Below are 15,143 nucleotides of genomic sequence, written 5' to 3'. Positions count from 1 at the left end.
ACTCGTCTATGAGTCCATTGGCGGTCTCCCATTCACGTTCCATATTAGTCTTTGGACGTTCCTCGGGGATCTCTCGTGTTTTACCCTTATCTGCTCTCATAGTTTCATAACCAGAAGGGTTGAGGATAATCTCAGCATCACGATTATCCTTGTATACTCTTATTAAATCCGCGAGTTCTTTACAGCTAGGTGTTTTAGATAAGTATCTATTATATTCAATCCAGTCCTTGAAGCGGTCTACTACATCCCTAAAGTAGTACTGGTACTTATCCTCAATACGTGTTGTGTGATATTCCTCTACTTCAAACGCGAGAATTTCCCAGTCATACTCGTCTGACGCGTCTTGATACTTGGCCCATAATTCCTTACCTGTATTGTAGAGATCATCAAAGGCCTGGTCCTTTGAATTTTTAACCCATGGCTTGCGATCCCATCAACGCCTTTCATGCCAAGCCCAGTGTGCTCGAGTACCTTCCTTTGGTTCAGGGTCCTGATCGACTTCTGGTTCTGTGTCAGATTCTGGGTCAGGCTTAGTGACAGATGCAGAAGATTCTGCGGGAGACTCGGGTTGTTGTTCAGGAGTTGAGTCCACGGTTGTAAAATCCGAGTCTGATAATAAGTCGTCTAAGATGTCATAGTTATCTGGCTCGGGGGCAGACAGTTTTTCAGGAACTGGGTTTGCGGTTGTAGAATCCGAGTCTGATAACAAGTCGTCTAAGACGTCGTAGTCATCTAGCTCAGGGGCAGACGGTTTTTCTTCCCTTAACTCTTGTAGACGTTCTTTTAAGTGGTCAGGCTTGGGTGGAAGCGGTGGAGGAGTCTTGCGAATTACAGGTGCGGGTTTTTCCTCAGCAGGTTTCTCGGCAACTAACTCTACTCCCTCTACTGGTGCTTCCTGTACGTCTTGTACATCTTGGATTACTTTACTAAAATTCTCCACGATTTTTGCTTTATCTAGTATATAATAGTTTATTCGGGTACCTGAGCGGCTTACACGCATTTTAGGGGCAAATTGTTTAATCTCCATACCGAATTTATTGTCACTTAGTGTTTTGTTTTCACCCTTCTCACTGCACCAATTCTGGTAAGTGCTATAGAAATTTGTACACGGGATTTCAAGTGTGTCGCAATTGTCGGGCCACATCATTTCAAGGTAATATTGTATAAAACGCTGGGGATTCGGGATACTTGCTTTGATTAACTCCCGTTTCATTTGAGTATCAGGAATATATCGGGGATTGAAGCCAGTTAAGTCTCGGCTAAGTAGATAGGACATGAAGGAACTGGCTGTATCCGGATTTTCTAATACTTTTACGAGAGAACCGAAGTATTCTCTATTGCCCTTATATTTGGCTGAGACGTTGAGAGCTACAAATCTTTCATCTCCCATTTCTATGCGGATTGGCATAGCATGATTACTGAGGATCATGTAGCCAGCAAAGTCATCAATAACCTTCGCATCTATCCCCTTTTCCTCAATAGAGATGTAAGGCTCGGTGATTAAACTCTTGAGTCGGTTGTTTGCCCCGTGCCATTCCTTGCCTGACATATCGCATTCATTGAGGATGATAAGTTTTTTGGCACGAACAGCCGCATTGAACCTTCCCATTACATCTTCAAGACGGGTAGTGGAGAGGAAATTTTCACGGCCGAGAATACGTTCTCCGATAAAATCGGTTAAGATATTCTTACCACATCTGGGGGGACTGCACATGATAATTGCTGTACCGGGTTTTTTGTCTGGATTTTGAATTAGAAATGTGAGCCAGTTGATGATGTATATGGTTAATTGCTTGTCCTCTGCACACCATACCTCATGAACGTGTCGGATGATTGGATTAACTAGGTTTGGTTTGATGCGCTCAGCGGGTTGGGCCCTGAAACCTAGGAAGAGATTGAAGAATTCAGGATTATACTTTGGCGCGTTTGGGGAATAAGGCATGAAGTTTACATCTGTATAACAGATCTTTGTGATTGATGCTTGAAGAAGAAGATCCTTTAATTTGGTGGATGTGGTCGCGTCACTGTCTTCTCCGGTATCTGACCGAATAATTACCTTGTGCTTAGTAGAAATCCCCTTAAGATCTGCGGCGAACTCGAAGTATATGCTTCCATTGTAAGCCTTCTTTTTTCTAATCCACATGCCGAATTTTGTGGTGATGAAAGCCACAGAAGCCAAGATTGCTGAATTAACGCTTTCTTTCGTGTGTGTACCTACACATTTTTTAAGAAGGTCATCGTAGAAGAAACGGTTGTTGGGGTTAAAGATTGCTGGAACTTGAGCGGCCATTTTTTGTTCTATCAAATCGAGTACTAATTTATAGTTACCTAATCTTCAATTGCCGAATATATTTTTTCTGACGGGGGCAAGTGGTCATAGTTCGGGTGCCATAGTTCAGGACATAGGGGGGTCATACTTGGGGTCATAGTTCGGCTGCCATAGTTCGGGTGCCATAGTTTGGCTGCCATAGTTCAGGACATAGGGGGGTCATACTTGGGGGTCTAGGTGAGTATATAAATGGTAATCATAGCGTGAATCGGGTTTTGGGGTCTGAAGGGCTGACTAAGGATGCCATAGTATTATTATAAGGTTTTTTGTACTATGGCAGGTACTATGGCAGGAGATTCTGTCTGATTTCAGCTTTATTCGCGTTTTTATTCCGTTTTTAAGTAGTCTGCCATAGCTGCCATAGTTGTCATAGTAAGTTATATATAAGAAAAAATGTAGAAAAAAAAATAAGTGGAAAAATACCGTGGCAGACCATGGTACTGTGGCAGGTAAACCTGCCCCACGAAGGGGGATGTAGGTACTGCGAGGCCGTGAGGCCGAGGTGGGAGGAGCGTAGCGAGGCGCACTACCAGCCCGACGACTATATAACTAAATTAAACTTTACTTTTTCATTTTCTAGTGATTATACATAATGATTAATAAATACTCTTTAATATAATCTAATAAAATTATAAATAATTGATCGTAAGGAAATATTTTATAAAAATTAAGCACCATCGCCATGTAGCGTTACATAAAATATGATAATATCACGTTGGGGTGGCAGATAGACTAATCAAACTTCCTATTAATAGTTTTTTTTTGTGTAAAATTTAATGCTGATTATATTTGATCAGGTCAGTTTCATATATTTCTTCCCTTTAAAAAAAGCTGAAATCCTTAAAATTTGAGAAATAACATTTTATTAACTTTTAAATCATATTTAAAAATACAAACAAATACACAATAACTTGAAGAAGATGAAATTGCTATAGAAAAAAACTTTTTTCCTATGAAAAAAGTAGTTAGAAGCTTATCGTACTTTGTACTTATTATACTTCTTTTTTGCAAAAAAATGTTCTATTTTAAGAGGCGGTAATTTTAATGATAAATGATAAGAATCCAGAGCTCTGAAAGTTTTAAAATATCTTATAAGTACTATTATCAATAGATTTAACACAATAACAATAAATTTGATAAAAAACTATACATATGTTTGATTTAATTAGTATATGCAGGGTAACCAATATCCTTTTTCCAGATTTCAAAGGCTTCACTAAAATATTCACCAGCTTTTGTACCTTTGTAGGATTCACAGAATGTCTCCCAAATAAGTTGGTTCTCTTGAACCTCGGTCAATTCTTCTTGTGGCATATCAGGTAAATTATCGTGATTTTCCAAATCATATTTTTCATATTCTTTATATTCTTTTGGTAATAATGACATAGCTACCCTTGCCTTATACAATAATTCCTGCATAGCCCGATCATTTTGTAGACGTCTTTCCATAAAATCCTCTGCCTCTTTATTTTCGTAGACATTACTTTTAACAACCTGCACAGCCTGTTGATGTGTTTTCATAAAACCCTCTGTCTCTTTATTTCTATCTTTAATGAGAACATCACGGTATGATAATTTTGCGATATTATTGTCTTTTCCTTTAGTATAAGCAGTAGCTTCATCTTTGTGGCCTTCTTTCTTCACATGAACATCATTTTTATCTTTGACTTGTGCTTTGATAAGAAAAGAAAATATGTTAGACAAATTAAAATATAATTCACCATGTGTATAACGAGGATATTTTTTATATAGACTGATATTATTTATTATTAATTAAAAGAATTGCAATAAAGCAGAGACAATATAAATCATCTCGCAGGAGAACATATTAACAGTAAACAATTATATCGAGTACAAAAAAGCAAGACTGAAAGCCAGATTTTATTCTTCTGTTCTTATATTGCTATTGATAGTTTATTGAAAGGTTTATCAACTGAAATCCACGCTAAATTGTGGTGACATACCTAAATTTAATTCTTCATTTTCATCACATGTATCTCCACCGCTATCAGGGTCCACAAAGTTATCATTATGGTTGAAAATCAAATGTCGGTTTAGCGCATCAAGAGAACAAAATCGCAAGCCAGTGCAAATTGGGCACTAAATATAAAAAAGTTCAATGTGACCACCCTTGTTTTACAAGAAAAAAAATAATAACAATATCAAAAAATACCTTGAATGGTCTTTGTCGAGTATGTCTACATAAATGTTCTATAAGACACAACAATAAATTATTATAATTTCTACAGTATCGTCAAAACTAGCAAAGGCAAAAGGTACATTGACATTTTTTTTATACCTTCTAATTCAATAATACTACTTTGATGCTTATTGCAACCTTTCCACGGACATATATAACCTAGAAATGATCTGTTGCATGACTTAATGTGTTTATAAATGTGATTTCTAAGTTCCTCCTGGGTTTTAAAATGTTGTGGTTCTGAATGAGAATACCATTTACAGACAAATGGCATTAGATTAATACTTTCAGGCATGGTAGACATGGTCAAGAACTATGAACAGAGTGTCTCTATCACTAGTAACGCTATCAGAAAGATTTGAAGTATGAGTGTATGAAGTCTGAAAAATGATTTCAGGTGATTTCGGCTAATAATTCTATTACGTAATCTACTCGAGTTATGAGAACGGTATCACGTGACTATGGCGCAATAAGGCGCAGTATAAATTCGCTTAATTTCGGCCAACACTATTGACTATTCCATGATTTTGGCCAGAACTTTGGATATAATAACTCAGCATAGAAGTGGCATAAAACTGGCAAACTAATAGAACCACTCTAGCTCCCTGCCAGTTCCATGACAGCTCTACAGTCACCATCATGGCGTCAAGCTGGATCCTCAAATCATGTGCTCTAAAGATCGGCCAGAATTATGGCATAATGTCAGCCAAAATTAATCGCAAATCTACTGCGCCACCTGACCCGATTTTTTAACAGGCAACCAAATAGGCGCACAGTTCATCTATATTTACTAACCAACTGGTCATAGAGAGGGCATATTAATCAATAAACTATAACATCCTATGACATATTAATTAATAAACTATATTGTCCTAGGACATATTAGTCTGGAACAAGTAGTATGTCCTAAGACATATAGGACATACTACTCCTTGTTTTAAATGGTTAAGAATAGAAAAAGCAATTCTTAGTACATTAATTTCTTGCCTTCCCAAAGAATCAAAAGAATTTTTGCATAAAAATGAAATTTTAATTTTACCAATTACTTCAAAACTATCTCTATTTAATTATGCATCATTTTGCAAAGTTCTTTCAATTTGTGAGATTGGACGAATAATTGATAATGTCCATAAATTTGAATCACCTGTTACTTCATTAAGTTTAAAGGAAGGAAATTATTTGGTCGTAAGAGAAATAGTCAAAATGTTCATGAATCAAATTACTTCCTTGAAAAAATTAACTTATTATTTAATTACATTTGTGAATACTCCAAATGATCTATGTTTCCCCGAAACAAAAAATTATTTAAAAGAACTTTCAGAATTACGCTGTAGTTCAATTATTCATTCCGAATTTTTTTATCAACTGGCACAAATAAGTCATAATTTACGATCACTTACTATAGAATTTGTAAGTGATGTTTTAGATGAATTAAAACGATTAATTCTTTTACAAAATAATTTAATAAATTTAAATTTATTAGCATATGAGGGGAATAATTGGAAAAATATCATTCCCGCTTTAGCAAAACATTCAAATACGTTAAAAAAAATACATCTTTATAGTAATAATAATGATTTACCTCTCTCATTTATTTCCCTATTCTCTAATTTACAAGATATTAGATTTTCATTCTTTGGTGGAACTTTTGGTACATTATTTTGAAGATTTCAACAATTTAAAAAACGTTATATTTACCGAGTTGAAAACGTTAAAGTTTTGTTTCAATTGTCCGAAACCCGAGTACATAATAAGATTTTTAGTAAAACAACGGAAAAAATCTTAGAGAAATCTATGTAGGACAAAATAATGAACATTTGAATTTGTGTATACCAAAATTTTGTCCAAATCTTAAAAGTTTTCTTGCAATATTTAATAATAATGAATTACACGCATTAATAATGATGCTTAATCGTTGTAATGATTTAGAAAATATTGAAATCTGGTGCGGAAAGAGATTTTTAAATGAAAAAGATGTATTAGATGTTATAATAAAATATTCACAAAAAAACTTTTATAAATTAAAAATAAATAATGATTCACCATCAGAATTATCTCCAAACGACTTGGAAACGTTTTTTATTGAATGGAAAAATAAGAAACCAAATATAATATTTACTTTAATAACTAATAAGAACAATTATAATGGTTTAGATTTGGATGAAAATAACATTAGAATAATTAAAAAATATGAAGATTTAGGTATAGTTAGAACCAAGGAATTTTGTGACGAGGAGGATGAGGACTATTAAATATTATTTTATCGTTGTATTATATATTTGAAGGAACTCAGAATTTTCTGAATTTGGAGGATAATCAGGATATTTATTCATTAACGGGATCCTCGTGCTTTTATTTTTCACAAGCAAGCAAAGCGACTTGAGCTTTTTGATTTAATGGAACAATCCAAATATATTCTAGTGAGTAATAATTAAGAATACACTCATTTTACAAATCAGATCGATCTTTTTTTCAACTTTTTTCGGTTTTTTTAAACCGATTAAAAAAAAACCTCAAAATGTATTTTTTTATCTATGTGCGCCTTTAGCGTTTGATTTTAAATTAATTTGAATTTTCATAAAGAACTGTGATAATTATATAGCGCAACATTGAATTAAATATAATAAAAATCGAAATTAAATTTTTTTCGATCAATTTAACCTTGTAATAATTAAAAAAAGTTAAGCGTAAATAATCACATCATAATAATAATACTGTTTGAATTAAATGAAATAAGCATGACTTTTAGTCCTCTATCACGCATACTTCTATATAATCAGTTTGCAATGTTTGCGTGATTTAACTGATTTATGCTAACGGTAGATTTTTAGGAAATAATTTATATACTGTGTATATAGAATAAAATGGTGAATGAATTGTAACTTGTTTAATATATTTAGAACCTTTATTACAAAAACTAAAAAAATTTCACTATTGCAAAATTTTACTATTTTTGACCAAGAAGCACTAACTAAAAAAAAAAATAAACGTATAATCTATCATATGAAACTTCTGATAAAATGATAAATAATTAGAACCTAAATTTTACGCTTGCTTCACAAGAATTTCAATGGTTTCGGTAATAGGTTGAGGAGTAAAGCTGAATTTGTCATTGTCAATCTCATCGAATTTCGTAGTTTCCGTAACGAGTGCTCTGAAATCATCAGCGGCCGAAGGAACGGGGTCGATATTGTTTTGGTATCGATGTCGAACATCTCTATCTTCAACAACTTCCCACTTCGAACCTTCAGAAACAAATTATAATTGGTTACATTCGTGTTTTAACCTAAAAAACAAGAGATATACAGTGTACTCACCAGTAACTTCTTCAAACTTTTTAAGGTACTCATTTAATGACAAGGTTGCACCAGCAACATTAATTTGAGCGTTACGAGTCTCTGGTATTTTAAGTGATTCAACGGTATACTTGCCAATATCGGGTAAAGATGTAGTATATAGTTTTGTATTGCCATCACCAAAAAATGTAGCTTTCTTGTTCACAATATCATATCCTATCCAGTAAAGGTACTCTTGAAATAATCCGGTTTGGATGTACGTGTACTCAAGCCCACTTTTTTCTAATTCTTCCCGAAATTTGATTTTATCGTCCACTACTGGATGAACTCCTGGCCTTAATTAGCAAAAAAAGAAAAATCGATATAAGGACGCAACAATATTTGAATTGTTATGACATGTAACAAAAATGTAATAAACCAACGCACTTATACACAAGAGCAAATTCGGATGGGATGAACCTCTTCACGGATGCTTCTTTAGCAGCGGCTAACAATGGAGATTGAATATCGTAAAAGCCCGTAACAGCTGTTTTTTTATCAAAACATACAGCACTGACAAGAACGTCGGTTCCTTTAAGAGCTTTGACAAGTTCATCTTTTTGATTATAATCCGCATATACAATTTCTGCACCCTTGGAAGCCAATAATTTAGCTTTCTCATTTTCATTTTCTGGTTTTCTTCGAAGAATCTTTACATTATAAGATCCATCATTCAAAAATGCCTCAGAGATAGCATAACCTAAAGTACCCGTTCCTCCAGCAATAGTTACGGTTTTGAATTGTGAGTTGCTCATGATTAATTAAATTGCTTGAATTTGAGTTTCCTTCCATCGAGCAACACCTAGTATATTTATACATTCGTGAATTGATTATGATTAGAAAATGATATGATATAAAATCTTTGTTGAATGAATGATTTTAATGATTTTGTAAATGACTTGATTAAAAATTTTCATGAATGATTTAGAAATGACTTAATTATAACTTACATGAGTTACATGAACGAATTAATAATGATTTGATTACTATAATCAAGTCATTCGTGAGAATATTTTGTTCTTTTCCGTTTTTGAAAGCGGAGTTACACCGACCATAGCCGGTTTAAACCGGTTAGTCACGTGATGAAATTAGGCTATTCTTTTTAACTTTCAAACTGTCTTGAATTATTATTGGACAATCTATAATGCTGGTTGAGATTAAATGAACAATTAAAAAAAACAGGTTGGAACCGGTTTTAAACTTGGTACATCGTTGTAATAATTTATTTTTTAGGACTCCAAATACCTTATTTGCATCATAGAGATTTAAGTTCTATTAGTTTTCTCGGAATAAATAATTCATATGAGAAAAGTGGATTGAGAATAAGATTGGGAATTCTGATCGTGGTAAATCCGCTTTAAAATAAAGATGATTTTACAAAAAATGAGAATAACAGAATAACATCAAATGAATAATTTTATATTAACAAACAAATAATAGATGTCAACTGCGAACAGCTCCGATTAATTTATTACAAAAAATTATGCTGTACTGTATATAACTTTCTCCATCAGCGAAATCGTTGCTAAATTTAGTATATTATTGATGAATCAAATATATCCAAATCAATTCATGCCGATTGAAAAAATGAATTATATAAAATGGTAAATTAATGAGAACTGGATTCTTCAATCTTTGAATGGTCCTGCAATGTCGTAATATTTATTAAATAAGTAATGACATACATGAATAGTATAATAAAATACATGTACTGTATATAAAAAATTTTTTAATATTTCATTGGTAGTACGATTTAAAATATTGTATCTTTTTCATGTGACATGTTCATCATTTGCTATATTAGTTACACAATTTTTTTTAGATTATAATGCAGCGAATATCAATATTGCAGCCTAAGTCGTAATTATTAGGATTTATAATAATTGGTTAATCTCTTTATTTCTTCTATATCTGCTATAAAACTATAGAAATTTATATCAATAACGGTTTGTATTATATTTGTTCTTGTGTAACTTGAATCAGAAATATGCATAAAACTTTTTTACTTAATTAAAAATAGGTAAAATTTTTATGATGATTTTTGTATGCTCTACCAGTAAAAAGAATCTGTCCAATATTAACTATAGACATAGATTCTCCACCAAAATTGAACGCATAATCATAAAATTCATATAATGCAAAATTAAAAAATGTTCACCTTCCCTCTTTCTCTCACCTTCCCCTTCTCCTTCCATACTCTACAGTACTTATCTTCATATTTTTCAATATTTCTATTATTTTCATAAGAACTGTACCGATAGGACTATAACCTCCAAATATTTTTGGTGAATAAACAATACTGACATTGAGTAACTCAACGTCCTTGAATAATTTTTTTTTTATTTAAATGTGCTCTTAAATTTTCTTTCCAATAAGAGTAATTATTATCTGTTATTCCGTTATCTAGATAAAAAAACATTTTTTTCTTAATCTTCTAAATTTACACGATAATTAAATGCATCCGTACATTTATTATCACATCTTCACAATATCCATCTAGTAAATCAAATGAATAAAGAAATTTCATACCTCATTTAGAAGTTTATCAAATATTATGTAAATATTTTAAAGAAACTTGCATCTTTCATATTTTTCTTTTAATTAAGAATAACTTAATCGATCATCCCTCCTTATTGCATTAGCAAACCCATTTTATTTTGTTGAAATCGTTGAATTGATTGTATGGTATCCATTTAAACACTATATCATTATAGGAGTGTTATAGGTCATCACCGCTGATTACGACATAGTTTTTTAAAAGAATTTATTTAATACCATTTAAACATATTAATTGTATACTTTTTACCACATCTTTCAAAATGAAATGCAATTTTTCTAAATATACTCTATTACTTGGGTGATTTAACCCAGGTTATTTAACCCAGGGCAAGTTAGCAAAACTCTGTGAGGTTGAATTTATAATTTCCGTACCTTATCTGGCATATATGCTTGAATATTAACGTGATCTGTAATTTTGGCGCTCAACTTATAAAAAAGTAAAAATAAAACTATAAAATCGATCAATCGAGAGCAATAGAAAAGCAAAAGTAATTATATAATCCTGGAACGCATTTTTATAGTCTTGTTTATGAGCGAAGATTTTTTTTTTATCCAATTTGTAAAAGTAAATCAGTAATATTGTAGGGTGTAAACCGAAAGCTTTTATCAAATGTACCAATCTCATACAAGAAGAAGCGACTGCAAAGAATCGAAAGAAACAAGATACGTTTATTCGTTCTACTATTCGAATTCTCATATTCGTCGCACCGTGCAAAGCCTTCACATGGTTTACAAGCTTAATTTATTATATAAAATTCAAAATTTTTTTCTTTTTTTTAAAAAAAGTTAGTATTATTTTAATATTATATATATATTTTTACCTTCATACCAACAGTGGTGTATCTATCACAAATAATTTCAAAAGAATTAGTTATTTGCCTAATTATTAGGCAATTCTTCGAAACTAATTTTTTTACCTACCAGGAATAGCATAGTAGCAATATTATCACTATTATCACACTATAAAAAAAGAAAAATGTTATTACAACATATTTGTAAAATATTAAGTAAGAATAGGATTATTGGATTATTGGTTACCAGAGCTAGAACCCAAACAAAGCTGGTCTGAAGTTAATCCTTTCTTGCGAGTTCACAAATTTATCTGCAAGTTCTGGATTTTTGGTAAAATTTCCAGCTTGAAAACGAGGATGAGTTCTCCTATTCAAAGTCATCGTGGATATATATAATATTCATTAAATGGAAATTTCTAATTCTAACGAAAAAGTTATATATCAAAGTATTTTAAATGATAAATACTGATAGGAACTCATGCCTAAGTGAAGTGTACCATAAATTATTACTATAATGATACTTAATTCACGCACGAAAAGTTTCCATAATTCCATTTGTTTCAATATCAAGAGTCCTTAACAAGTTCTGCTAAAAGCACCAACAGTATCTTCAATGAGCCTATAAAGTATAAACAAAGGTATAAACAAGGTCTAATTATTTCAATTTTTTTTTAAAAAAAAACCTGATTTGTATTTACACTTTTAAGGATCCACACGACCATGTTGATAAAATCTATACCCAATCTTTTACAAGCCTTACGAACATATCCAGTCCAGTCCAGGTTTATAGCATATTGATTTTAAAAAATTATTTTGTATATTAAAAACAAGTTTTGGATATCGCAATGTAATGTATGAGTTTATAAAGGTAAATTTTGCGCGCAGAATTTTTGTTAAAGTAATCAAAGTGGGATAAGAAAATTCAGTTTTTAATATTTAAACAAAAGAAATCTAAAATAAAATATATTGTAAAAATATGTTAGAAGACTCGAGTACTCTAAGTAAGCTTTGTAGAAAAGACAAATTCAAGCCCCCATGCCTACTATCAACTGACATTAACGATATATCGTGAGTGATCAAACTCGTGCAGAGGTACTGTCACATTGATAGTAAGACATGAGACCCACCACCAAAGGGAAGACTACTAGAAGAGGAGGATAACCAAAGCACACTAGGTGCACAAATCCCTTATACAGTGCCCTGCCAAAAGTGACCGACCACTTGCGAGGTATAAAAAATTTATAAAATCGTTACGAAAATTTAAACTTAATTTTCTCAAAAACTATTAAGTGAATTTTATAAAAAAATTGATTTATTCGAAAGGCAAAATTTGAAAGTTTAAGGCTCATTTATTAATATTTTGTGGGGTTACCCTTGCTCTTTAATACAGCCTTAATTCGGTTAGGCATACTATTAACAAGATTTTGGAGTTTATGAATTCTGATTTTACCCCACTCCTCCTGAAGTACAGACCAAAGTTCCTCCCGATTTTTTGGTAGTGGTTTGCGCGCCCGGACTTGTCTTTCCAACTCGTCCCATAAATTTTCAATGGGGTTCATATCCGGGCTCTGTGCAGGCCACGGTAGAGTTTCAATATCATTATCCCTTTTCCATTCCGTAGTAACCCTTGCTGTATGGATTGGAGCATTATCCTCCTGAAAAAGATACTCTTCTTCGTCACCTAAATCATCTATGAACCCAAGTAAATGATCGTCCAAAACATCTATATACGCTGCAGCATTAATTCTTCCTTCTAACCTAACTAAAGGGCCAAGCCCATTATACGTAAAACATCCCCACACCATTATACCATCTTGTCCTGACTTAAAAGTTGGAATAAGGCACCCTACATCATATTTTTCGTGAGGCCTTCGCCAAACCCACCTTCTACCACTTCCTTTGAAAAGTTCAAACTTTGACTCATCGCTCCAAATTATGTTTTTCCACTCTTCCCCCAATCCTTTCTCTCTTTAGCCCAGGAAAATCGTTTCTTTCTATTAGCCTCAGTTACAAAAGGTTTTCTGACTCCAGCTCGCCCAAAAAATCCCTGTTCATGAAGATAACGTTGAACAGTCCTTACACTTACTTTTACATCGGCAGTTTGTGTAAAATTATCATGTAGTTCTTTAATATTTGCTTGTCTATCCTTCTTAAGAGTTCTTAATAAACAACGCCCATTTCTTTCTGTTAGTATAGGTGGCCTACCTACCCGAGGTGGAGGCATCTCCAGTCCATCTTTTTTGTAAGCTTCAATAACGTCATGAATAGTCGTTTTGGGGTGGTTTAATTTCTCAACAATAGCTCGTTCGCTAATTCCACACTTCCAAGCACCAACAACCTCACCACGTTCAAAAATAGAGAGCTCTTTGCGTTTGTCAGTCATATTTATTTAGGAAGTAGCTTTTTGAAAATTGACAATAATTACATTTTGAAGAAAATGTTTTGGGAGAGGTGGGAAAAAAAATTTGGCGCAATTTTATTAGTCCGTTACGTAAATAAACAAAAAACAAAATTGGTAATGATCGGCAAAATTATCGCAAAATCGCAAGTGGTCGGTCATTTTTGGCAGGCCACTGTACATCCCAGCTTAGCCATTTCCACTTACCAAAATAATAAAAGCCCAATAAATTATCACAAGTAGAAATCTTCCAAGGGTTTTGCAAAAGAGGATAAGAATAAAGTTCTTATGTGTATTTAATAAACGAAATATAAGTTTTCGAAAGCTATAATAAGTATTAAAGAAAATAGGAAATAAATATTTAAAGACAATATCAAATATTAAAATGAAAAAGAAAACATGTATTTAATGAGTTTTTGAAAGTTAAAATAAATATAATAAATATTAAAGAATTTTTTTTTCATATTTCAAAGGAAATTTTTTTTTTTGAAAAATAAGGAGTGATTTTATAAATAATTTCTTGAGAAAATCATTTAAAATCATATACTGTGTGATTAGTATGATGTAAGATTGTTTACGCGCTATATCCATTACTCATTACGCGTATTACGCGTATATTGTTCAGTCGATTAGGAATAACTGATATTTTACCAATATTGAAATCAGTATTAGTAGCATTAATTCCTATTGGTCACCGCAGTATTCCAATGACCGAACTATAATCCCCCATCCAATAACTATTTATTATCAAAATATATATTTATGAAAATTAAAGAATAATTTTTTTTGAATAGATTCAAATTTGTAGTTTTGGAATGATTAGTAATAATGACAGAGAACTTATAAATTACGGTTAAATTGCAATACCCAAAGGAGCAAGGAGTTTAACTGATGAATATAAAAAGAATGAGAGATTATTGTGTTCAAAATTATCTAAAAGCAAAATTTTCAAATTGAGCATCTGAAAATAATGAAATTGACAATTTCATTTCATATAAGTAAATATACATTTATAACTTTTTTTCAACAACAATATATTGCTAAATTTCTTTATTGGGAGCTTTTCGTCCTAAATATTAACGAAAAATATTTTCACTCAATATATTAACCGAATGTAAATCTCGTCCTTTTTTGTTAGGAAGTAACTTCGTCCAAAAATTCTTAGATCTAATGGTTAGGGTATCAATTCTTTAATGTTATGAGAGGTTAGAATATTTTGGAAACTTGATTTTTCTTCCACGGATACCCAATATATTATCAAATCGAATCCGCCAAAAGTGAAAGAAACCCGAATATCAGTAAATGAGAATTATTAATTTATCAACACTTTGCAAAGGGATGTTATATACATTAACCTTATTAAACCAATTCAATAAACATTTTTAAAATTTTGACTTCTATCATGAAAGCATTAATCACAAATATAATGATTATTATATAATAAAGTGACGCGCTCTGCCACTCCCATGTATTTCATGGGGGGAATAAGAGCAGAGATTCCCAACAATCATATTTAAAATTATAAAAACTT

At 32.1% G+C, this 15,143-nt stretch overlaps 2 protein-coding genes across 2 annotated transcripts; one reads left to right on the top strand and one right to left on the bottom strand.

The window, feature by feature from the left end:
* Positions 1-5,732: 5,732 nt before the first annotated feature.
* Positions 5,733-6,781, top strand: OCT59_011883 (uncharacterized protein; the record flags this gene model as incomplete). The annotated part of the gene is made up of 2 exons (XM_066134087.1): positions 5,733-6,180; positions 6,330-6,781. 2 exons carry the CDS (start codon positions 5,733-5,735, stop codon positions 6,779-6,781), a joined length of 900 nt encoding a protein of 299 aa, XP_065989386.1.
* A 614-nt stretch (positions 6,782-7,395) lies between these two features.
* On the bottom strand, positions 7,396-8,650 carry OCT59_011882 (uncharacterized protein). The gene is made up of 3 exons (XM_025332203.2): positions 8,252-8,650; positions 7,847-8,160; positions 7,396-7,774 (listed from the first exon to the last, which is right to left on the bottom strand). Exons 1-3 carry the CDS (start codon positions 8,617-8,619, stop codon positions 7,575-7,577), a joined length of 882 nt encoding a protein of 293 aa, XP_025175638.1. The 5' UTR covers positions 8,620-8,650; the 3' UTR covers positions 7,396-7,574.
* Positions 8,651-15,143: the final 6,493 nt, after the last annotated feature.

The sequence above is a fragment of the Rhizophagus irregularis genome, chromosome 2 (assembly GCF_026210795.1).
Source record: "Rhizophagus irregularis chromosome 2, complete sequence".
Taxonomy (NCBI): domain Eukaryota; kingdom Fungi; phylum Glomeromycota; class Glomeromycetes; order Glomerales; family Glomeraceae; genus Rhizophagus; species Rhizophagus irregularis.
This window is presented reverse-complemented; position numbering and strand designations above follow the sequence as displayed.